The sequence below is a fragment of the Orcinus orca genome, chromosome 6 (assembly GCF_937001465.1).
Source record: "Orcinus orca chromosome 6, mOrcOrc1.1, whole genome shotgun sequence".
Taxonomy (NCBI): Eukaryota; Metazoa; Chordata; class Mammalia; order Artiodactyla; family Delphinidae; genus Orcinus; species Orcinus orca.
This window is the reverse complement of record NC_064564.1, coordinates 96,513,579-96,539,313: the sequence shown is the minus strand read 5'-3', so window position 1 is coordinate 96,539,313 and position 25,735 is coordinate 96,513,579. Positions and strand designations below refer to the sequence as shown.

At 39.8% G+C, this 25,735-nt stretch overlaps 1 protein-coding gene and 1 long non-coding RNA gene across 9 annotated transcripts in view; one reads left to right on the top strand and one right to left on the bottom strand.

Annotated features, from left to right (window-relative positions):
- LOC117201095 (uncharacterized) overlaps window positions 1–12,245 on the top strand; it is a 36,189-nt gene extending 23,944 nt beyond the window's left edge. Inside the window, exons 1-3 of one of the 3 annotated variants that reach the window (XR_007477885.1) lie at window positions 674–933; window positions 2,231–2,440; window positions 2,618–12,245. This is a non-coding gene — a long non-coding RNA (uncharacterized LOC117201095). Of the gene's footprint in view, window positions 1–673; window positions 934–2,230 lie in introns of those variants that run through there. The other 2 variants (XR_007477887.1, XR_007477886.1) reach the window with 2 other exon arrangements.
- The window catches only part of ELP1 (elongator acetyltransferase complex subunit 1), a 64,919-nt gene that overhangs the window by 9,113 nt on the left and 30,071 nt on the right, over window positions 1–25,735 (bottom strand). For 4 of the 6 annotated variants that reach the window (XM_049710944.1, XM_049710948.1, XM_049710946.1 and 1 more), the window contains 15 exons: window positions 25,147–25,225; window positions 24,965–25,044; window positions 23,389–23,526; window positions 23,194–23,279; window positions 22,515–22,663; window positions 21,818–21,941; window positions 20,792–20,889; window positions 19,119–19,320; window positions 16,959–17,020; window positions 5,415–5,477; window positions 4,973–5,033; window positions 3,086–3,199; window positions 2,267–2,378; window positions 1,061–1,188; window positions 524–678 (listed from right to left, as the gene is read on the bottom strand). In XM_049710944.1, coding sequence (XP_049566901.1) covers window positions 524–678; window positions 1,061–1,188; window positions 2,267–2,378; window positions 3,086–3,199; window positions 4,973–5,033; window positions 5,415–5,477; window positions 16,959–17,020; window positions 19,119–19,320; window positions 20,792–20,889; window positions 21,818–21,941; window positions 22,515–22,663; window positions 23,194–23,279; window positions 23,389–23,526; window positions 24,965–25,044; window positions 25,147–25,225 — 1,651 coding nt within the window. Of the gene's footprint in view, window positions 1–523; window positions 679–1,060; window positions 1,189–2,266; window positions 2,379–3,085; window positions 3,200–4,972; window positions 5,034–5,414; window positions 5,478–16,958; window positions 17,021–19,118; window positions 19,321–20,791; window positions 20,890–21,817; window positions 21,942–22,514; window positions 22,664–23,193; window positions 23,280–23,388; window positions 23,527–24,964; window positions 25,045–25,146; window positions 25,226–25,735 lie in introns of those variants that run through there. The other 2 variants (XM_049710947.1, XM_033427486.2) reach the window with 2 other exon arrangements.

The following is a 25,735-nucleotide window of genomic DNA, read 5'->3' as shown; positions in this document are numbered from 1 at the left end:
CAATATATTAGAATTCTTGATGAGACACAAACAGCTTTAACATAATTAGCAAGCTTGTTACAACAACACAGAAGTGACAAGTCAAATTTACCATAAAACAAGAGAAAAAGCAATTGTCTGGGCTTCCTTTAAAGAACTCAGATCCCATCCATAAGTCTGAACAGAGAGGTGAGAGGCCAGTTCTGGTCCTAGCTTGCCCCCTACCCTGACCAATCTCACTGAAGGTCAGGGCAACCATCTGACACCTGACTTTCCCATCTTCTCCATGACAGCAGTTTCATGCAGAAAGGAGAAATAAAAAGCAAACTTAACCTAGGCCAAGGTGTACTATGAACTATACTATCAAACATAAAATCTTCTTACTGACAGCTTAAACATAAGCCTAAGACAATTTAACTATTGTATAGTATGTTTTAAGAACAGGAAAATCTTTTGCTCTCACTATTAAGAGATTGTGTGAGAGTAATAACCTGTCAAAGTGATTAAAAAAAAAAAGCACATTCTGTCTTTGAGGAAAACTTACAGGTGTAGCTGAACTCTGCTGGGAGGTGAGAGTCCAAATTTCTGGAAGTGACCTTTCCATTAGCTGCAGAGTATTTTCAAAGGCCTTCTGTAATTCCCTTCCTTGCTCGTCAAACTCAAAGAGAAAGAGTATCTTTAAAATATGGTATATTTCATCTAGAGAGAAGAAATTTGAGAGTGGTAAGTTGTATCACCAGCTCCACTGCTAGAATCCTAACAGGAGTTTCTTTCCCAAGTGAAAATATCTAATAGCATACTACAATATCTCCCTCATTTTCTTCTTTCTCCCCAAAAGCTGGAATAATTCAACATATCTACTACAGAAAGAAAACAAACCCACTAGAGCCAAGCAGGAAAGCAGTGCCTCCTCTGTCTTTATCCCGGTTTCAGTGATAGTCTCTCACAGCTCAGGTAGGTGGATGCCAAAGAGGAAGACATCTAGGCTATTGGCTGAGAAGTTTTGTTTCAGGAATGCACCCTGAAGTGACGAATTTACTATGTTTTTTGTGGGCAAGAATCATCAGTATTGAGAATATACCTTTCAATTTTTCAGTGCCCTGCACCACATCACTCAATGCCTCCAAAAGGGCCAGATCCTCCAGTGGACTCCCTTCCTTGAGGCTGTGCTTCTTCCGTTCCGCTTTGCGCCGATTCTTAGATGATCTCCTGTTAGAAATTAGAGATGTTTTAAAAGGGGCTCTCCTTGTGCTGAACAGATTAAAATGAATGTAACTATTGGCCACCAACTTTCTGGGAAACCAGAGTATATACAGATGGTATTTGTATTTTGGGGAAAATGGTGAAGGTGTTAAGATGATACATAAAAATTAAATTGGGAGATAAAAGGCAGGAAGTAATAAGGAAAACCCTAAAAAGTGATGCCTGGCCTTGAAGTTTTGATTAAAATACAGAATAAAATCAGATTTCATCTGATAATAAGAGGCAGAAAAATGAAAAGAACAAACAGCTTCAATTTTGTAGCAAAAACCAAATAAGTTTAAAGGCAACAAAATTAAGTTGAAGATAACAGACATACAAGATTGGAATTTGAATATCATAAAATATATATGAATCCCACATTCTCTCCTGCCTCAGAGGTCTTTAATTATGCCATTTGTTTTGTCTGGGACTCTCACCCCAACTCTCAAAGCCCAGTTCTACTAGGTGGCTTTCTTGCAGTTTCTGATTGCCCCACACAACCTCACAGGTCTCCATTCTGAATTCCTAAAACACAATTTGGTTTAAATATATAATCTTGCATTATATACTTTTGTTTCCCAAGGAAGAGTACAAGCTCTCATAACTCACATCCCCTTAAAAGGTTTTGGTAACATCCACTACAACTAGCTCGATTATACTTCTGACAAGTTGAATTTTGAATTGAAGAAGTGTGAAATCTTTTTTCTTTATAATCTTTATATTTTTCTCAGTGCCTACACATTATAGTCACTTAATATTTCTTAAATGAATAAACTCAGATGTCATATATAAATTGAGTACCCAGTGTAAGCGCCATGTGGTTGATGGGCAAACACACAGGCCACGAAGTTGCAGCAGAAAACATTTCAAAGCTGAGTCTAATCTCTTAGATATGCTGCGAAGGTCCTTGCACAGCTTCCACAGGGCCTTGAAGAATGTCCTCCCCCTCCTGCTGCACTGTCCTGTTGGAAAACTGACCTATTTACTTGTACTTTCTCCATATACCCAGGGCATGGTCAATGTGCTGAATAAACATGATACATACGCTGATATTCTGGAGTTACTGTGGGAATATTTGCCACTCATGTCACTGCCACTCACGACACTGCTAGTTTCAGAGAAGAGATCTGACTCTTGACCGTGGGGTGCCTCATCATCTAGAGGAGAAGAACCAGACAGCATGAAAACTACCTGCAAATGAGGGTTTACCTTCAGTGGGGTAAGGGAACTACAGTTAACCAGGTCATATCTAAGGACATGAAAACTAGTACACAGTCGATCTCAAAATGAAATAGATAATATATACAGTTTTATTACTGTAAACTAGTACTTTACCAAACTTCTTTATTCTTTTTACATAAAAAATTTTTACTTATTTATTTATTTATCTAGCTAGCTAGCTGCGCTGGGTCTTAGTTGTGGCATATGGGATCTTTGTGGCCGTGTGCAAGATCTTCGTTGTGGCATGTGGGATCTAGTTCCCTGACCAGGGATCGAACCTCGGCACCCTGCGTTGGGAGTGCAGAGTCTTAACCACTGGACCACCAGGCAATTTTTTTTTTTTTTTTTTTTTTTAAAGCAAAGGAACTTCTGGAAATGAGGAGATCACTGTGTAAATACAGTAGTCTGCTGCTCTGGTCGGGGTGTGGAGAGAACGTTTGGCAGACCTCTGCCCATTGGTGCCTGGTCCTGCCCCCAAGCTCTCACCAGTACCCACAACAAAGACCCTCACAGACCCTCAGAGGCCTCGGACTTCCACTTGGCACAGTAATGACACTGCGGGAGGGACAGTAAGCAGCTGAGACAAAGCGCGATGCTGCCCCTCACCACCCCCCAGCATTGGTGTCTTCAGGTGGGCACTCACCCAGATGCACCTGCTGTGCTTGCTCTTTGAGCTCCCGCACCACCAATAGACGTGCTTTATGGCGACTGAAGGTGGCTGTCTGAGAGTCCAGAAACGCCATATAATTTTTCTGGGCTAAGGGTGCAGATGGAAAATAATTTCAGCACGTTTAAACAAAGAGATAAAACTAGAGTGGGGGTGGTTAGTGAGGGAGTTGGAGCTTAACAAAGAAAAGAAGTTACCAGGTTTTTCAAGCAAGAATTTTTTCTTTAATGAGAAGTAACCAACATTGCTATAGGAGAAAGAACTAGAGATTGAGATTCCAGATCTTAAAGTTCATCAACATCATCCTAGAGGGCTTCCCTGGTGGCGCAGTGGTTGAGAGTCCGCCTGCCGATGCAGGGGACATGGGTTCATGCCCCGGTCCAAGAAGATCCCACATGCCGCGGAGCGGCTGGGCCCGTGAGCCATGGCTGCTGAGCCTGCACGTCCAGAGCCTGTGCTCCACAACGGGAGAGGCCACAACAGTGAGAGGCCCGCGTACAGCAAAAACAAAACAAAACAAAACATCATCCAAGAATACTCTCTACCACTAAACTTACAAAATCACCTGAACAAAAGACTTGGTATCTAACCCAAGAGAAGACTAGTAAATAAAAGGAGTGCACAGGAAGCCACTAACAAAAATAGGAGGAAAGTCTCTGAAATGCTTCTTAAACATATAAGTATTAGGTCTTTGTAGTTTTTCATCTACAAATACCCAATACTTATATGTTTAAGAAGCACTTTTTCTAGGTTCTAATTAGTGGAGAAAAATCCAAGTAAGAGTGGGCTAGATGGATTGTTACAGGGCCAGGAAGGATGCTTCCAGTATCCAGTTAGGAGTACCTAAAGTGAATGATACACAAAGAACCCTCCCAGTTTTGAGTAGGACAGGGTAGTAGAGAGCAGGCAGGGTAAGAATATAAATACATGTTAATGTCAGAAAGGCCAGACATTACTTACAGGGTAGACTGTGCAGAGCTTAAAATCAACCTCTACTCCCAAAGACTTTTATAAGTCCAACTGATGTCCTTCTTTTACACTTTGCTTTTAAGGGATACAGCGAACACCAGAGTATTCTAGAACTGATAACACTCATCTGTTATTGAGGAACCATCTGCAAAGGTTCTTCTTTTTATTATTATTTTCTGGGCCGCGCCACACAGCATGCAGGATCTTAGTTCCCCGACCAGGGGTCAAACCCGAGGCCCCTGCAGTGGTAGTGCAGAGTCTAAACCACTGGACCACCAGGGAAGTCCCTTCTTATTTTTAAAAAATTTTTATTTTGAAAAAGTTTCAAACCTACTTAAAGGTTGCAGTAATTCGATGTACATACATATACCCTTCACTTAGATTTATCAATTATTAACATTTTGCCATATTTTTGGCTGCCTCTGTTTCTACACACACACATTTTTGTGGAACCCTCTGAGAGGAAGTTGCAGATATGATTCTTCCCTCTTAAATACTTCAGCATCTCTCTCTTAAGAATCAGGATATCATCTATATAACCACAATACAATTATTAAATGCAGGAAATTAACCATTTGATACAATATTATCTAATATACAGTTCATATTTGAGTTTACCAACTATTCCCAAAGATTCTTAATTGTATCTTATCACAGGTTTTTAACATTCAAATAAGTTATGTGCTACTATTTAGCAACACAGCATATTTAAAAACCATGTTCAGAAGTAAATTTCACACCCAGTGGAGAACTCTGATTGACTCGATATAATGAGTCCTTTCATCACTGACATGATTAAAGGATGTAATAGCACAGGCAGTACTCTCCCGTCTCCCTCTCCCCCCGCAGTTCTATACTTCCAAATCAGGAATTCTATCTAAATGTAACCCTCACCTTCTAAAATGGAAGGCTTTACGTTGGTTTCTATAATATCTGGTCTGTTATATTTATGTACCTAAAAAAAAAAAAAAAAACAATTTTAGGCAGGAAAACTTCAAATCACTGGAAAATTAAGATACTTGGAAATGGATCACTTTCAGAGGTGACAGGATATTTTCCAGAGGAGTAGGCCTCCTATAAGGTAGCCAATGAAAACTCAATTCATTTCAGTAAAAATTAGTAATATTTCATATTTAGAGGACTAATTCCAACATCAAGAATAAACTTTTTAAATGGTTTAAGAAGCACTGCTTATCCTTAGACCAGGAATCTGAACTATTTCTAACAAATTTCAGTAGCTCCGAAGACAAGGGACTGCGGCTGACGCTGTCTCCCCTGTGCAGGCTCTTGCTCCGCTTAGCACTTCATGCAGGGAGGAGTTTTGAAGTCCTCTTACCAGTCTCAGAGCTTCTTCCCAGGCAGCTCCTTCTAACAGCAAGAGCACAGCTTCTTCATAATCCTGACAGGGGAACATCAAGGAAGGTAACAGGCTAATGGAGCAAGTGTGTTAGATGCCACCCTAATAAACTGCAAAACTGCCCACAGAGCTGCCTCCCTCTGCCTTTCCAGCCTATCACTCACAGTCCCAGTTGGTGGGACTGGCCTAGAGTACATGCTCGATAAATATTGATGCAAGAGACAAAGGAGGGGTGTCAATTCTGGAAATGATCACAAAGCACAAGGTAAGCATCACCTCTCTACATCCCTGAGCATCAAAACCACGAGAAAGACTGTTAGAAATGCGCATTTCCCCAGCTGCGCCTCCAAATCTGATTCCAGAGGTTTAGGTGGACTCCTGAATTGACAAGTGCACACTCTGGAAAAATGGTAGACTAGAATAGTAACCTTCTAAACCATTTTTTCTTTTTTAATGTTTATTTTTTTATTTTGAACTTCAAACTTAACAAAAAACTGATGAGTGTAATAAACACCTGCATACCCTACAGTCTTTAACCATTTGTGATGCTTGTACCCTTATCACTAAAAACTTTTGATCACGTACCCCAATACATAATTAGTTAATGTACTTAAAAAGCATATAAAACAAAACACGTTTTTAAAAGATGACCTATATGAGGCAACTGGCTGAGTTTCTTCAAGTAATCTCTGTCATAAAAAGGGGGGGGGTGTATACATTAGATAAAAGGGATTTAAAGGACGTAACAAAATGCAATACCTGTCCCTAGACTGGAATCTAATTTGGATCGATCTACTGTAAACAATTTTGGAATATTGAGGGAACTTAAATTTTAATTATTAGATGAATTAAAATGTGTCAACATGGAGAGATGAAGATCATAACCAAACACACCAAATTTACAAACAGAACAAACAGCATAATTTCATTTTGGTTAAAAATACGTGCGTGTGTGTGTGTGTGTGTGTGTGTGTGTGGAGAGAGGGGGTGGCGAAGAGACAGAAAGGAGAGAGAAAACTCTAGAAAGAAAACAAGAGGTGCTAATAATAGCAATCTCTGAGTGGTAGGAATGAGATGTTTTTATTTTCTTGTATGTGCTTTCAGCACTTTAAACAATCTATAATACATATATACTACTTTAAATAGGTTATTTTTAATTAAAAAGATTGATTAAACATTTTCTCCCGAGAGCCCAAAGGATCCTTGCAGGTCTGTACCACGTGTCCCAGAGTAACGCGGTAGGATGTGTTTTGCTTGACTGGCAATGTGTGAGTGTGTGTGTTTTATTGAGATCAAATTCACATAACATACACTGAATGATTTTAAAGTGTGTAATTCGATGGTGTTTACTGTATCACAATGTTGGTAACCACAAGCTCTCCCTTTCAAAATTTTTTTATCATCACATAAAAACACTCCATATCCATTAACCAATCCCTCCTTATTTCCCACTCCTCTCACCCCCTAACTTCTAACCTGCTTTCTGTCTCTCTGGATTTGCCTAATCTGGATATATTGTAAAAAAGGAACCACACAATAGGTGACTTTTTGTGTCTGACTTATTTCACTTAGCATATGTTTTTAAGGTTCATCCAAGTTGTACCATCTACTGGTTCTTTGTTCCTTTCTTTCCCCTTATTTTTTTTGATTGTAGTAAAATTTAATATAAAATTTACCCTTTTAACCATTTACTGTATAGTTCGGTGGCATTAAGCAAATTCACACTGTTGTGAAACCATCACCACCATCAGTCTCCAAAACTTTTTTTTATCTTGCAAAACTGAAATTCTATATCCATTAAACAGTAAATCCCCATGTTCCCCTACCCCCAGACTCTAGCAACCATCATTATACTTTCTGTCCAGATGAATTTGACTACTCTAGTTACTTCATGTAAGTAGAATCATACAATATTTGTCCTTTTATGTGAGTTATTTCACTCAGCATAATGTTTTCAAGTTTCATCTAAGTTGTAGCATGCATCAATTTTTCATTCTTTTTTATGACTGAATAATATTCCTGTGTGTGTGTGTGTGTGTGTGTGTGTGTGTGTGTGTATCTGTGCATGTATGCACGTATCACAATTTATTCATCTGTTCATCTGTCATTGATGGACATTTGGGTTGTTTCCACCTTTTGGCTATTATAATGCTCTAAAATATAAACATTTGTATACAAGTTTCTTTGTGGACATATGTTTCCATTTCTCGAGTATATATTTAGGGGTGGAACTGCTGAATCATATGGTAATGCTATGCTTAACTTTTTAAGGAACCACCAAACTTTTCCATAGCAGCTGCACCATTTTACCTTCCCACTAGCAATATACAAGGGTTCCTATTTCTCCACATCTTTGACACTTATTTTTCATTCTTTTGATTAAAATGATTCTAGTGGGTATGAAGTGATAGCCCACTGTGGTTTTGATTTACATTTCCTTAATGAACAACGATGTTGAACATCTCTTCATGTGGTTAATGGCCATCTGTATATCTTCTTTGGAGAAATATCCAAGTCTTTTGGCCATTTCAAACAAAATGAGTTGTTTGTCCTTTTGTTCTTGAGTTGTAAGAGTTCTTTACATATTCTGGACATAACAAGGAAACTATAAACCAATATTCCTTGTGAACAAGCAAAAAAGCCTCAAGTAAACTTTCAAATCCACCAATATAGGTCATACATTATGACCAAGTTAGGTTTAACTCAGGGATGCAAGATTGGTTTAACATTCAAAAGTCAGTGCAGATGAGTGATCAAGATGGTGGAGTAGTAGGACATGAAGCTCACCCCCTCCCACAAATATATCAGAAATACACATACATGTGGAACAATTCTCACAGAATATCTACCAAACGCTGGCAGAGGACCTCAGAACTCTGAATGAGCAAGAAAATCTCCCTGTAACTGGGTAGGACAAAAGAAAAAAAAAAGAGAAAGGAATCGGGACAGGACCTGGGCCCTTGGGAGGGATCTGTGAAAGAGGAAAGGTTCCTGTACCCTGGGAAGTCCCCTCACCAGTGGGGAGATTAGCTGGGACAGAGGGGGAGCTTTGGAGCCTGGGAGGAGAATGCAGCAACTGGTTTGCAGCAGCTAGAATGGAGAGACAGACAGTGCCACCGCCCTGCACTCCCCAGCCTAAGACACATGTCCTCTGGTATGGGCGGGGGCTGGGTGTGTAAACTTGGGCTTCAGAGATGAGACCCAGGTAGACAACTGGAGTGGGCTGCACGCAGACAGCCTGAAGGGGCTGGAGTCTGGTGCAGCCACACCTGGGAGTGCACGCGGAGGAAAGCTAGGCTGCTTTAGAGGCCAGGTGCCATTGTGTGGGCCGTGCGCGAGGGGAGGGGCAGGACCTGCCACTACAGCCTTTTTCCCTGCAGGAGCTCTCAGGCAGCAGAACACCGCCTACACGAGCTCCAGGAGCGGTCACGAGCAGCAACTGCCCTCTGGGCTTTAGGAGTAATCACCAGCTGCCACCACCACCCTTCTGGACTCCAGGATTGGTCGTGAGCTGCCTCTACTCCCTTTGCATGCTCTAGGGGTGCACGTGATCTGCCAGTGCCACCGAGAACCCCAAGACCAGGCACTAGCTCCCATATCTGCACACCCCCTGTCAAGGGGATGATGGCCGGCACATGCTGAGGAAAGAGGCTACAGGTAAAAAAAAAACAGCCCTCATGGGACTTTACTGGTGGTCCAGTGGTTAAGAATCTGCTTCCAATGCAGGAGATGTAGGTTCGATCCCTGGTTGGGGAACTAAGATCCCACATGCCACGGGACAACTAAGCCTGCATGCTCTGTAGCCCCCATGTCACAACTAGAGAGAAGCCCCTGTGCAACTAGAGAGGAGCCCATGCGCCGCAATGAAAGATCCAATGTGCCGCAACAAAGATCCCACGTGCCACAACTAAGACCTGATGCAGCCAAATAAATAAACAAATAAATAATAAAAACAGCCCTCGCACCAAAAATATTAAACCCACACAAGAGACACAGGGACAGACCCACATATAAATAGCCCTCCAAGACGAGTAGCTAACTGTTTCTCCTAAACTCACAGAATAAGAGAAATATAAGTAAAATGAAGAAGCAGAGGAACCACTCACAGTTAAAAGACCAAGAGAATTCCCCTGAAAGAACAAATAAACAGACCTCTTCAGTCAAATAGACACCAATTTCAAAAAGGAGATAATGCAAATACTGAAAGAACTAAGGAAGGCTACTGACAGAAATGCAGAGTACTGTAAAAAAAAAAAAAAAAAGGAACTAGAAACTATAAAGTATAACCAAGAAAAATTAGAGAACTCATTTGCTGAGATGACAACTGAACTAAAAGCAATGAACAGCAGAATAAATAATGCACAAGAACAAATAAGTGACCTGGAAGATATCAACAGAATAATGGAAATCACCTAATCAGGACAGCAGACAGAAAGGCAAATTAAAAAAAAAAGAAAATGAAAGCAATATAAGAGACCTATGGGATAATATAAAGCATGCCAATGGGGATTGAAAATGTATTTGAAGAAATTATGGCTGAAAACTTCCCAAACATAAAGAAGGAAACATATCCAGGTATAGGAAACACAGAGGGTCCCAAACAAGGTAAGCCCAAATAGACCTACACCAAGACATATTATAATACAAATAGCAAAATTTAAAGATAAAGAGAGGATTCTAAAAGCAGCAAGAGAAAAACAAAGAGTTAATTACAAGGGGACCCCCACAAGGCTATCAGCTGATTTCTCTACAGAAACGTTGCAAGGCCAGAAGGGAGGGGCAAGATATATTCAAAGTTCTGAAAGGGAAAAGTCTGCAACCTATGATACTCTACCCAGCAAGATTATCATTTAGAATAGAAGGAAAGATAAAGAATTTCTCAGACAAGCAGAAACTAAAAGAATACAGCAATACTAAACCTATCCTAAAGGAAATATTGAAAGGTCTTCTCTAAATAGAAAAGAAGAATATATAAGAAAGAGAAAATCACAATTGGAAAGCAAATCACCTAAATAAGCCAGTACAGAGATTAAAAAAAAAATTTTAAATTTCTGTGAAAGTGATAACCACAATAAACAGCAAAAGGATGAACATGAAGATGTAAAAGAGGACATCAAAATCATAAAGTGTGGGGGAGGAGAGTAAGAAAATGTAGATTTTTTTTTTTCATTTCCTAGAATGTGTTTGAGCCTATATGACTAGCAGTCTAAGGCAAGCAGATACAGGATGGGGTTAACACAGTGGAAAAACAGGGTAACCACAAATCAAAGACATACAATAGATTAATAAAACCAAAAAGAACGTAAGTGTAACACAAAAGAAAATCATCGAACCACAAAAGATAAAAAGAAAAAGGGACAAAGAAAAAATATAAAATCAACAGGAAAACAAGGTTAAAAAGGCAATTAATACATATCTATCAATAATTACCTTAAATGTCAATGGACTAAATGCTTAAATCAAAAGACACAGAGTGGCAGACTGAATTAAAAAAATGAGCCTACAATACCTGCCTGCAAGAGACCCATTTCAGGGCAATGAACACACAGAGATTGAAAGTGAGGGGACAGAAAAAGATATTTCATGCAAACGGAAATGACAAGAAAAGTGGGAGTCACAACGCTCATATCAGACAAAATAGACTTTAAAACAAAGTCCATAAAGAAGGATAAAGACGGACACTATATAATAAAAGGATCAACACAAGAAGAGGATTTTACACTCGTCAACATATATTCACCTAATATAGGAGCATCCAAATACACAAAAAAATACTAACAGACATAAAGGGAGAAACTGACAGGAATACAATAATAGTAGGAGACTTTTAACACCCCACTCACATCAATGGACAGATCTTCTAGACAGAAAATCAATAAGGCAACAGAGATCCTAAATGATACAATAGAACAGTTAGACTTAATTGATATTTTCAGGGCATTACATCCAAAAAAACCCATAATACACATTCTTTCCAAGTGCACATTAAACATTCTCTAGGATTGACAACATACTAGGGCACAAAACAAGCCTCAACAAATTTCAGAGTATAGATGTTATCTCAAGGATCTTTTCTGACCACAATGCCATGAAACTAAAAATCAACCACAGGAAAAGAAATGAGGAAAAAAATGACTACATGAAGACTAGACAACATGCTACTAAAAAACCAACAGGTCAATGATGAAATCAAAGAGGAAATTAAAAAATACCTTGAAACAAATGACAATGAAAACAGAACCATACAAAATTTATGGGATGCAGCAAAACCATTTCTTAGAGGGAAGTTCATAGTGATACAGGCCTTATTCAAAAAACAAGAAAAATCTCAACAACCTAACCAACCACTTAAAACAATTACAAAAAGAAGAACAAATAAAAGAATTATAAAAAGTAATTCATGAATAAAAGTAATTCATGAAGTAATTCATGAATTACATGAAGTCAGTAGAAGGAAGGAATTAATAAAAATCAGGGAGGAAATAAAGATTTAAAAAACAACAGAAAAAAAATCAATAAAACAAAGAGCTTGTTCTTTTAAAGGGTAAACAAGATGACAAGCCTCTGGCAAGACTCACCAAGAAGAAGAGAGAGAGAACCCAAATAAACAAAATAAGAAATGAAAAAGGAGACATGACAACTGATACTGCACAAATACAAAAAACCATAAGGGAATACTATGAACAACTATATGCCAACAAATTGACAACCCAGAAGAAATGGACAAGTTTCTAGAAACATAGAACCCACCAAAATTGAATCAAGAAGACACAGATAATTTGAAAAACCAATCACTAGAGGTGAAATAGTAATTTTAAAAACTCCCTACAAACACTCCCTGTGATTTTCCAGGACCAGATGGCTTCACAGGTGAATTCTACTAAACATAAAAAGAAGAACTTATACCTATCCTTCTCAAACTCCTCCAAAAAACTGAAGAGTGGGGAACACTCTCAAAAGACATTCTATGAAGCTGCCATCATCCTGATATCAAAACTGGACAAAGACACTACCAAAAAAGAAAATTTCAGGCCAATATCTTTGATGAATACAGAGGCAGAAATTCTCAACAAAGTGTTAGCAAACTGAATCCAACAACACATAAAAAAGATCATACACCACGACCAAGTGAGATTCATCCCAAGTTCCCATGGATGGTTCAACGTACGCAAGTCAATCAATGTGATACACCACATCAACAAAAGGCAAGACAAAAACCACATGACCATCTCAATAGATGCAGAAAAGCATTTGACAAACTTCAACATCCATTTATGTTAAAACCCCTTTCCAAAGTGGGTATAGAGGGAACATATCTCAACATAATAAAGCTATTTATGACAAACCCACAAGCAATATAATACTCAATGGTGAAAAGCTGAAAGGCTTCCTGCTAAAACCTGGAACAAGGATGCCCACTCACACCACTTCTATTCACCATAGTTTGAAAAGCCTAACCACAGCAATCAGATAAAAAGAAATAAAAGTTATCCAAATCGGAAGGGAAGAGGTAAAATTGTCATTATATGCAGATAACATGATCCTATACATAGAAAACCCTAAATACACCCCAGAAAAACTACTAGAACTGATAAAACAAATTCAGCAAGGTAGCAGGATACAAGATTAACATACAGAAATCAGCTACATTTCTTTACACTAACAATGAAATATCAGAAAGGGAATGTAAAAAAACAATACCTTTCAAAATCACAGCCCCCCAAATAAAATACTTCGGAATAAACCTGACCAAGGAGGTGAAAGACTTATATGCTAAAAGCTATAAAACATTAAGAAAGATAATTGAAGATGACTCAAAGATATGGAAAGAAATCCTATGCTCTTGGATTCAAAGAATTAATATTGTTAAAATGGCCATACTACTGAAAGCAATCTACAGATTCAATGCAATCCCTATCAAATGACCCATGACATCTTTCACAGAACTAGAACAAATAATTGTAAAATTTATATGGAACCACAAAAGACCCAGAATTGCCAAAGCAATCCTGAGGAAAAAGAACAAAGCAGGAGGCATAACCTTCCCAGACTTCAGACATACTACAGAGCTACAGAAATCAAACCAGCATGGTATTGGCACAAAAACAGACAAATGGATCAATGGAACAGAATAGATAGCCCAGAAATAAATACACACAACTACTGTCAATTAATCTTCGATAAAAAAGTCAAAAATATATAATGTGAAAGACAGTCTCTTTAGCAAGTGCTGTTGGAAAAGTTGGACAGCCACATGTAAACTGATGAAGTTGAAGCACACACTACACAAAATAACCTCAAAATTGTTTAAAGACTTAAACATAAGACATGACATAATAAAACTCCTAGAAGAGATCACAGGCAAAACATTCTCTGACATAAATTGTACCAATGTTTTCTTAGGCCAGTCTTCCAAGGCAATGGAAATAAAAACAAAAATAAACAAATGGGACCTTGTCAAACTTATAAGCTTTTGCACAGCAAAGGAAACCATAAAAAAACGAAAAAACAACCTATGGAATGGCAGAAAATATTTGCAAATGATGTGACGGACAAGGGCTTAATTTCCAAAATATACAAACAGCTCATATAACTCAACAACAAAAAAACAAACAACCCAATCAAAAGATGGGCAGAAAACATAAATAGACATTTCTCTAAAGAATACATACGGATGGCCAATAGGCAAATGGAAAGATGCTCAACATCATTCATTATTAAAGAAACGCAAATCAAAACGACACTGAGGTACCACCTCACACAGGTCAGAATGGCCATCATTAAAACTCTATAAAATAACAAATGTTGGAGAGGATGTGGAGGAAGGGGAACCCTCCTACACCACTGGTGGGAATGTAAGTAAGTTGGTGCGGCTGCTATGGAAAACAGTATGGAGGTGCCTCAGAAAACTAAAAATAGAATTACCATATGAGCCAGCAATCCCACTCCTGGGCATATATCCAGACAAAACTGTAATCCAAAAAGATACATGTACCTCTATGTTCACAGCAGCACTATTCACAATAGCCAGGACATGGAAACAGTCTTAATGTCCATCAACTGATGAATGGATAAAGAAGATGTGGTACATATAATACAATGGAATGCTACTCAGCCATATAACAGAACAATGGTATTTGCAGCAACAAGAGATTATCATACTAAGTGAAGAAAGAAAGACAAATACCACATGATGTCACTTATATGTGGAGTCTAAAATATGACACAAAAGAACCTATGTACGAGACAAAAACAGACTGACACTCATAGAGAACACACTTGTTTCCAAGGGGGAAGAGGGTGGGGGAGAGATGGAGTGGGAGGTTGGGGTGAGCAGATGTAAGCTATTATATATGGAATGGATAAACAACAAGGTCCTGCTGTATAGCACAAAGAAGTATATATTCAGTATCCTATGATAAACCATAATGGAAAATAATATATAAAAACGAATGTATATATATGTACAGCTGAATCACTTTGCTGTATAGCAGAAATTAACACAACATTGTAAATAAGCTATTATCCTTCAATTAAAAAAAAAATACAATTCACCCTATCACTAGTCTAAAAACAAAACAGAAAACATCTTAGTTTAAGAGGCAATCAGCAAACTTCAATACCCGTTCATGATAAAAACTCTCAGAACCAGAAATAAAAGGGAATTTCCTCAACACAAGTGGGCTAGGATTGGCAAATTTTTTCTGTAAAAGGATAGAGAGTTAATATTTTAGGCTTTCTGGGACTTTCATCCAGACTGTCTCTGTCACAACTCTTCGGTTTTAAGTGCAAAAGCAGCCACAGACAATGGGTAAACAAATGGTGGGGCTATGTTCCAATAAAAATTTACAAAACAGGTGGCCAACGAGATTTGGCCCACAGGCTATAGTTTACCAACTCCAACAACAGCCCTCCCAGTTTCTCACACCTATTAAACTCCCAAAAAAGCTAGCAAACATCACACTTAGGGTGAAAGACTGAATTTCTCCAGCTAATATCACTCACTGTAGACAAGGCCAAGAGTTAAAAACTCTATGGGGGGTCCATACTTACGGAGATTCCCACACTTTTGTGAGTTTTTACCTCCAGGAGCCCTACCAGAACTTCTCACAGTGTCTACGTACTTCTAGCAGGGGGAAGGGAAAAGCAGACATTTGAAAATACTGACAAGACCTGCACTCAAGTGATTTTGGCAGAGCCTAATCGAAGTGGGTTTCGCCAGGGCCTAACCAATGTGGAGGCAGGGAAATACCCAACTCCAGCCCCCTCTAACCTTCCTGTCCTACCTAAGAAGTGAAAAAAGACTGAGAAGCACTGGTGAAGTTCACAGATGAGGTACATGCTCACTTCAAGACTGCCAGTTAATCACAGGACTACAGAACACTTCTACCCAACCCCCAGCCTCATCCCCATATCATTAAAGACCTATTTATCAGATTTGCTTTAACCCAGTATATCACACACATTAGGCTTTTGACAGAAAATTACAAGGCATACAAAAGGGATTAAAACACAGTTTGAAGAGTCAAAGCAAGCATCAGAACACAACTCTGATATGGCAGGGATGTTGAAGACTGTGAGACTGGGAACTTAAGATCAGTACAATAAATATGATAACACCTCTAATGGAAAAAACAACGTGGAAGAACAGATGGGTCATGTAAGCAGAGAGTTGGAAATTCTAAGAAAGAGTCAAAAAGAAATGTTAGAAATCAAAAGCAGGCATCTTATCCATTTAGTTAACCATCTTAGGTGGGATATATCTTCATGTTTTCAGCTCAATCACCCAACATTATTTTCTTTCCAGGATCTAATGATATCACATTTTAGTTACCTTGTTTCACTGACTCTTATTACATGAAAGACAATGAAATATTTTAAAAGCACAATTTTGTTATGCAGATGTGCCCACTAGTGACAACTGTAACAAACACTTTCTCATCAAAGGCCAAAACCCTAGAGGCAGGAATCCCTGGTATTAATTGTGTACCTGTGTCCTGTTAAGTCTGTGACAGCACATAGGCTTTATTATTTTCATAATAAATCCTAGAATTCTATCAAAAGCTGGTGTAGGTACTTATCTTTATAATCTGGTGGGAAATTGGAACCCATCAAGCTGCCCGAGGTAAAAGAGACATTTCCAACAGAAAGAACGGGAGTGAAAGCCGAAAAAGGGTGTAACGCTCCATCTTTTTGGTTGAGAACAGTCTTTTCTCATTGTTTCTACTTTGGCAAGTTAATATAAAAGGTATAATTCCCTTCAGATTTAATTGATACTTTCTACCAAGGTCAAGCCACTAGTGCATATTATAATAGTGTTGTTTGGCACAGCAAGTGTAATTACTTAGAGATATACTGAATTTAGATTACCAAGTCAAGCCAGCAAGATGGGAGACCCTCAGGGGAAATACTATCTCTGGATTTCCTAAATACCCACAGTTCCTTTAATTTTCATGATCACTAAGGTACTTGCTTGTTGATTGGGGGTAGGGGAGGGGTGTGGATGGGAGGCACTGAGTTTACCTGGGCGTACTGTTCCAAAACTGTGGCTGCGTCGCTGTGCTTCCTCTGCTCAGCTAGCTTTCCTGCAAAGACAGTAAGCATCTGAGCACAGTCGGCTTACTAAGAACGGTATTCCCAAAACTCAAGTTGAAATGGTTTTAGGTGGTACTATTTAAATCAAAATGCTCCCCTACAAATTGGAGGGTATACTCTACAGAGTATACATTAAAAGTGAACTGCTTTAAAACAGCATTTTCAAAAGTGTTCCCCAAGACTGCTCGAAGGATCATAAAAGGCAGGACCAAGAAACCATTCTCAGGTCAAGTACGTTTGTGAAGCACTGGGTAAGGTAGAGTTAAGCGTTCTTTTGCTGAAATGCGTCATTAATATGTCTTTATTGTGTATCAAACTATATACTTTATGAATTTCTATGAGAGAGACAGGCAGGAATGCCATGGGGTCCTATCTTAAATGGCAGTTACAATCAAAATTTAGCATGGTATGTGAAAATCACATACAGTCAAAATCAGTCATGAAAAATGCTTACAAAGGCACACATGTGGGAAACTGACCTAGCATCTCACACTAATCCATTTTTTCCTCTAATAGGAAGAGGCTGCTGTTTCTTTGGTTGAGCACTAGATGGGGGTAGCTGGCTTATGTCAGGGGTCTTGCAGTATCTTCAGATCTGAGACTCATTCTCAGTCTAGTTGAGATAATTACACTATGAGAGGCACACAGAACCCAGAGTTAACTAAGGGGCTGGCAGAGTCACGTCTCCCATTTCATGCTAACTCTAGGGCATATTATCACTGTCAAAACCAGGAAGAGTCATCTCCACTGTTTCAATAGCTATCTTTTCTTCCTTTTGGTGACTTGTGTAAACTAAGTTAAATGTACACATGAAGTGACTCCACCCTGTAACATTTCTCAAAAATCTTTGAGCACTGTCTTCTCCACCTTTTTCTGCTAAGAATCTGGGAGAACTAGGTGCACTCCATTATAAGGCATGACACACAGCAAGCTAAAAGTTGAAAAGAATGTAAGAGAAGATAACAGACACCAAGAACAGAACTAGAAAATTTAAACTACAAATAACAAGTTTCTAGAGCAGAAGTATCAACGGAGCCAGAATGAAGAGTAGTAAGACTCAAATAAGGACTTCTCGGTACCTGTAAAAAGAGTTCAGCTTGGAAATTGAAAGGGCTTATAGAAGAGTCCACAGATACAATAACCAGAAAATGCCAGAAACAGAAAAGTGATAATCTCACACATTTTTATAATCCCAAAGGAAAAAAAAAAAACAATGTGAAATTACTCAAGAGAATATGTATGTACATTTAACAGGATGTAGTTTGGATTTTTTTTCAGGACTGCTTTTTATGGGGATATCATAACAATATTTACAAGACTCTTGAAAAGGTGGGGGGAAAATATACCAGCCACTCACTCACTTCAAGCATGGCTGAGAGGGCCAGAGCCGCACCTGTCACTTCTCCCAGGCACTCTGGGAATGCCACTCGACTCTAAGAAATCAGACTGGAATAACCTCACCTCCAGTTCAGGCAATCCCTAGATCCTGACACAGCTAAACTGCCTTTGCTTTCACTCTGCTTATACATTTGGCTTCATTTCTGAAAATTGCTATTATGGTTTCCAATGATCTATTGGTTATATTTGAACAGTCCCACTCAGAAATTCATCTTTACATTCTCGCAGGGCATATTGCTACCCAGCTACACTGTACCCGGTGTCCTGTAAAGTGTGAGTTTGGTGAATGAGGTAGAGAAAAGCGTTAGCTAGATCATTTCCAACTTTGAGTGTTCTCTCACGATTCTAGCTTTTCCCCGTCCTGAGGACTGGAATACAGATGTGGAGAAAATCCACCTTCAACTCTCTGCCTAAGAGATGGCAGATCTGCACCATGGGAGGACTTGTCAGTGCCATGAGAGAGACAAGTAAACTGCTTTGTTTTTTGTGCCACTGTATTTGGGGAACCCTCATAGCAGTTAAATTTTTACTCTACCTAATAAGCCACTGCAAATTAACCTTCACCCATGCACATGACAGTGCACCAAGGTGTGCTCCCACCTGACACATGTCTGCAAAACTGCCAAACAAAACCACAGAGACACAAAGCCATTAGAGAAGTTATCTGGGAGAACCTAATGGCGTGTTTACCTGCCAGAGTTCTGCCCAGGCCAGCCAGCTGGTCTTTGGTCAAGTGAAGCTGGGCTGCCACACAGAGAGCTTGCTGCCAACTGCCACAAGCCAGAAAGGCGCTGAGAGCTTTCTCGTGGGCACCAGCGCGGGCAAACACGAGCCCTGCTGGCTCACAGAGGTGCTCCTGCAGCAGGTGTTCCCCGTAAGCAATGCTGATGTCCTGGGACAGGAAGAGACAAAGGGTTGGTGAGGACAGGTGATAACTGTTTTTTTAAATCTCCAAGGTAGGCTGCCTCGGTCATTATACTTGAAACTCCCTGGAATGACTTAGAAAAACCCTGTGGATGACCAGTGAATTCAATCTTTCTTCCACTCAAAACCTTACTGAGGATGTGCCATGTATTCATCCAACAAATAATTACTGAGTGCTGTTCAGGGCAGCGGGAGTAACAAAGCAAAGCAAAAAATAAAGCCAAACAAAGCAGAAACAAACAGAAAAAATAAACAGTAACAAGAACCACTCCCAAGTTCCTGTTCTTGCGGTGAAAGAGTACGAACTTATAAACACACTGTGGTCGACAGCATAATGGCAGATAGTGGTAAAGGGACAGAGCGATGGGAGTGCTGTTTCAGAGGGCTGTGAGGATTAGAAGCCATGTGAAGAGTTACGGGACAGTATTCCACGCCAATAGCACAGAAAGCACCGTGGCCATCGGGCAGGAATGGGTATGGAAGGCACAGGAAAGAATAACAAAAAGGCTGGTATGACTGAAGCACAGAGGGCACAGGGGACGAACAGATAAGGCAAATGAGAGCAAAAAGGCAGGCTTTGGCCAAATTCTGTATTCCCCAGGCTCAGTATGAGGCAGGGAAACAGAGGGACATAACACGGGGTCCCTGCCCTTAAGGAAACCCACAGCCTGGTGGGGCAAAAAATTAGTAGATAGCAGATTGATAAATGCCATCCCCAAGTTTAGAACAAGGTGCTCTGGGAGCTCAGTGTTTGGCACCTCAGCCAGGAACGGCTTTCTGGCAGAGGAGACCCGAGAGTTTAGAAGGACAGGAGGGCTAAAGGAAGTGGAGGAAGAGGGCTGCCAGAGGCAGCTGATGCTAAAGAAGCAGACAGGGGCCAGATGACAGAAAGACGTGTACAATTTGTGGACAAACTGAAAATGGTGGTGATGATGGCACGGGCTCCATATCCCAGGTCGGCCACCTCACGTCCCAGGTCCTGAGGCAAGGTGGTTCCTCATTTGAAAATTGTGCACATGCCTACGAGGCTGTTGTAAGAATTATAATACATGTAGCTGATAAGCAAAGTACTGCATATGAGAAAAGCTAAACAGATGTTTGTTCAAACAAGCGAACCAAACTTTATGCAGAAATACATGGGAAGGATCAGCACTATTCGGGATGATCGTGAGTTTGGGCTGGACGAGGGGCAGGATGGAAACTGCCATGGTGTTCCCGAGGAGGATCCAGAGACAACGCCTAGGTTTCTTGCCTGGGCAAGTTCTTCAGAAGAGGAACAGGTCAGGGCCTTTCTCCCAGATAAGAAGTTCAAGATGAGGCTAATTAGTTTGAAGATAAACATTGAAACCAAGCACAGTGTCAGGGACTCAGGAGCCTCATCCTTCTCCAACTACAGCACAAAGCAAAATCAGGAGAGCCTCATTTCACATGTTACACACCTTGTACTGCTGCGAGTTTGGTGGATATAACTTCAGAGCTTCGTTATACAAGTTTTTATCTTTTATTAAGTTTAAGCATTCTGGGAAGTACTCCGGTCCTACAGGAATAAGATTCATACACACACAAGCTTGAGACTTGGGAAGCATAATGGATTTCATTTCTACCAATGGTCCCTACATAAAATCAACAAGGGACCTTTTTAAGACCTGCATAATTAGAGTATCTGGAGAACGGGAATGCAGGAGTGTGAGCTTTAATGAGCACCACTGCAGATTCTGAGGTATGAGAAGCACCAGTTGGAATCAGAGTTCTACTTAAAAGGAATTTTACACTACCCCTGTTGAATGACCATCCAGCCCAGTGTTTGCTCAGCCTCCTTAGTAAGAATCACCTGGGGAGCTTATTAACCATACACACGCCTGAGTCCCGTCCCAGCCCAGCCGAACCAGATCCTCCAAGGAAGCCAGAAGCTGAAGGCTTAACAAGCACCCCAGGTGACTCTTCCTTGTCCCCATCTCAGTCCTTAGGAAAGAGTCATAACTGCTGAAGCGTGAGGCTCCACTACTGGTCAGGGATGGGGTGAAGCACAACACCCGGCATCGTGTTGCTTCGACTCCATATCACTGCCAATCAAAACGGTGTCACGGCACTGCCAGTAGGCATGGCCACTCAGACAGGCTGGGTTTCCTTCAGGTGTCTGCAAACACCAGGAGAAGAGTGAATTATCAACCAATTTTGATTTTAAGACACTGAAGTGAATTTTGAGGATGATCACTCTTTACTCAGAAGCATCTGCTCTATCTTCTTAGCTATGGAGCTCCTCCCGTTCATTCAAAGACATTTGCTTTACCCTCAGCTTTTCAAAACATATGATAAAAATAAGGTGCGCGTACGTAATTGTTAACATTTTCAGGTGTGGAAATTGAAATCCGTCTGTCTAAACTAACATTTGATTGCAACTTATACCCTCCCTAGTTCCAAAGAATATTTGAAGCAGAAATAAACATACTAACCCTCACACTTACCACATTTGCTGAGGTGGCCAATGGCTTTTTCATACCGTTTCAAATATTTGTCTATAGTGAACCGCTGATAATTCGTTTCCATTTTCTTAAGTGTATTTAGAAATGGAAGGTATTCTTTGGGATCCTAAAAGTTAAAAAAAAAATTTTTTTAAAGGACAATTTTATTGCTCGTGATTATATTACTTATAAAAATAAACATATAATAATTATAGCAATGAAACGAAAGCTACATCATTTTTAAAATATGTAGTGTATTCATATATTAATTATATATAAAACCAAACTTCATAAAACCACTTTTGGTAAAAATGCCTTAACATATGGGCATATTGTCCAGGTTCCCAATTTGCACTGGTAAAAGAAGCTACATGATAGAACTGGACTGGAATATGAATCATTTGTTATATTTCCTTTATAAGAGAAGAATTTGTTCATACTTAATGCCTATAAGCTTAAAAATAACCCAGTAATTTTTTCAATTGCTCAACCTAGCAATCAAAACACTTTGGTAAGCCCAGAACAGCGACAGAGAATGAGCTTGGAAGTATGGGTCCTGGAGACTAACAGTTCTGCCTCGAGGCCTGTCCTCACAGCCTTAACATCAGACCAAACACTGCAGTTTCAGGAGCACTGTTTCATACTACCATGTTCGCATAAACAAAAATGAGAAGTATGTCTAAGCAGTAACTCCACATACCTTCTGTGACTTCTCAGCTACCATGAGGACCAAATCAAAGTTATAGGTCCCAAGAGAATGATCATATAATTCATTAACATCTACAAGAAGCAGCAAATACTTCAGGGCCTCTTCAGCACTCACAGCATCAGGAACAGGTGCAGCACTTCCTATCAGAGTGTAAGAAAACAAAACAGAACAAAACCATTTGGGGAAAAAACCCACACACCTAGCAACATAACCAAAAAGACAAAGTAATACGTTTTCCTGGCAGAACTGGACACCAGATGAATATATTCTTTTGACTCTTTTTTTTTTTTTTGGTGTTACACGGGCCTCTCACTGTTGTGGCCTCTCCCATTGCGGAGCACAGGCTCCAGACGCACAGGCTCAGCGGCCATGGCTCACGGGCCCAGCCGCTCCACGGCATGTGGGATCTTCCCAGACCGGGGCACGAACCTGCGTCCCCTGCATCGGCAGGCGGACTCTCAACCACTGCGCCATCAGGGAAGCCCTGACTCTTGTACAAGCTTTATAGGGCAGCATTCAAAGAAATGGACCCAGGTTTTAAAATGGAGACGAAAAAGCCACACGCCAAATCAGTGATGTGACCCTGGTCTGGTCAGTGTGATCTCCAGAAGACCGAAGACCCGATGTCAGTCGAGGCCCCAATACACACACTCTGTCAACATGTCTCTACCTTGAAGCTCGTGTACCTTCTGCAGCACAATTTCCAGTTCTGGGGTTGTTTTTTTCACGTGAGAGGTGAGTATCGATAGGCAGTACCTGAAGTAATAAGTGAAGTACACCAGAATAAGAAAGGTGAGCAAGCTGAAGAGAAACAACTACACACTTCTGTTACTCAAAAGATGCCACCTAACGACAGCACACGTACTTGTGAGGATTTATGTTCTCCATGGCTGCTCTCATAGCGTCGCAGATAAGGTCTACTTTTTTCCCATCAGGATCGCTGGACAGCTGGACAGTGCTGGTAACTGGTGGAGGGTACATGGTTTTTGTAACATCTTCTTCCCTGCGAACAAGCGTGTATTACAAGGTCACTAACTGAACATATGTCCCAGCTATCAAACTACTAACATATATGTTGGAGTGCCGATGAGATAATAAATAAAAAATGGCTTTTGGAAGACAGTTTAATTCTAAAAATATTCATATATGGTGAAAAATGGAAAAACTTGCTGAGAAAATGGAAACATGTCCACAAAAGACTTGTATGTTAATGTTTACAGAGCCCCAAACTGGGTACAGTCCAGGTGTCCACCCACAGGAGAATGAAGAAATAAACTGCAGTATGTTTACACTACAGCATACTACTCAGCAATAAAAAAGAATAAACTAGTGATACATGCAAAAACATGGATGAATCTCAAGATAGTATACTATATGATTCATTTATATAAAGTTCTTGAACAGGCAAAACTGATCTACAGTGAAAAACTCAAAAAAGCAGTTGTCAAGAGGGTGGGGACAAAGAACAAATGAGAAGGGATTTGGGGGAACTTTCTGAGATGAAGGAAATGTTCTCTATCTCGATAGGGGTCAAGATTACATGGAAGTATACCTTTGTCAAAACTCAGTGAATGGTACACTTATAATCTGTGCATTTCATTATATATAAATTTGACATGCAGGGGGACCCCGTACACAAAGAATATGCTCTAGTTAATGTTATGCAAGGTGAAGTACTGACAGGTAAAGTGGACTGATGCCTATAATTACCTCGAAATTTGTCTAAAGTAAAGATGAAGGGTGGGGACTTCCCTGGTGGCACAGTGGTTAAGAGTCCGCCTGCTAATGCAGGGGACACAGGTTCGAGCCCTGGTCTGGGAAGATCCCACATGCCACGGAGCAACTAAGCCTGTGCGCCACAACTACTGAGCCTGCACTCTCTAGCCCGTGAGCCACAACTACTGAGCCCACATGCCGCAACTACTGAAGCCTGCGTGCCTAGAGCCTGTGCTCTGCAACAAGAGAAGCCACCGCAATGAGAAGCCTGTGCACCACAACAAAGAGTAGCCCCCGCTCACCACAACTAGAGAAAGCCTGCACGCAGCAATGAAGACCCAATGCAGCCAAAAATAAATTAATTTTTTTTAAAAGTGCATTAGGAAAAAAAAATGAATGGTGGATGAACAGATGGGAAATAGTGATAAAGCAAATAGAAAGTTAGAAAAAAGTCACTGCAGAGGAAGACACCATTTATTTCAATTAATAGTTTTTTATGTACACCTAAAATTAAAGTCAAATAATAATTCTAAATGACATCTTTTAAAGTCTTAGTTTTAAAAAGGGAAAAGACTGAAAATCCAGTACATGCGGCATCTAAGAGTTAGAGATTAAAAAAAATATATTGAAAAGTAATTTTTCTCCTCTATTTATCTGTCTGATTTCCTTAACCAGAAGAGAGAAAATTATGCATGCGATACTCATGAATTATTCAAAATACTTACTTCAATTCTGTGAAAAACAGATTAATATGATTTACAGAATCTATCTGTCTTATGAAGGTTTCCACATTTTCAAGAAACACCTACCCAAGAAAAAAATAAAAAAAGGATAAAACATTTTAGTTCAGATCATCTTAGTTCAAGTCTAAGGTAAGCTATGATAAATATCAGATTTAGAATGTTACCTTAGGGTTATGATCATGAATCAGATTGAGATTAATTCTCAGTTTTCTCATGCATTCAAATGCTTCTTTAAACATTAGTCTGTGAAGAGACAGAAAATGAACAGAGAGGGCATTTCACAAAAAGTAAGCTCCCTGGACTCAGCATATTTTCATAATGATATAAACCAGTTAAAATTAAGACTATAGCCCAACTACTACTGGATTTCTACTCTGAAATCATAGAATGAAAAAAATCAGGTACCAGATTCATTTACCTTCCTAAAAGGTGTGATTTAGTCATCATGGCTGGTTGAGGACTATATCCACACACACGCACACAAGAAAATCATTATGGAACTTAGAGCTACTTCCTTTTTTAACAAAATGTTAGTAAACATTTTCCAATATAAAGTTTCCCCCAAATTCAGAGATTCAGACAATGGATCATTTCCTTCACGACAGTGGCTCAGGCATTTTTGGGTCATAGGCCTTTTTATAAGTCTGCTGAAAGCCTTAGGCCTTCTGCCCAGACAAATACACACAGACACAGGATGGTGCAAAAATTCCCTGGCTTCACAGGCCATCTAAAGCCTATATCGTTCCCCTTAGG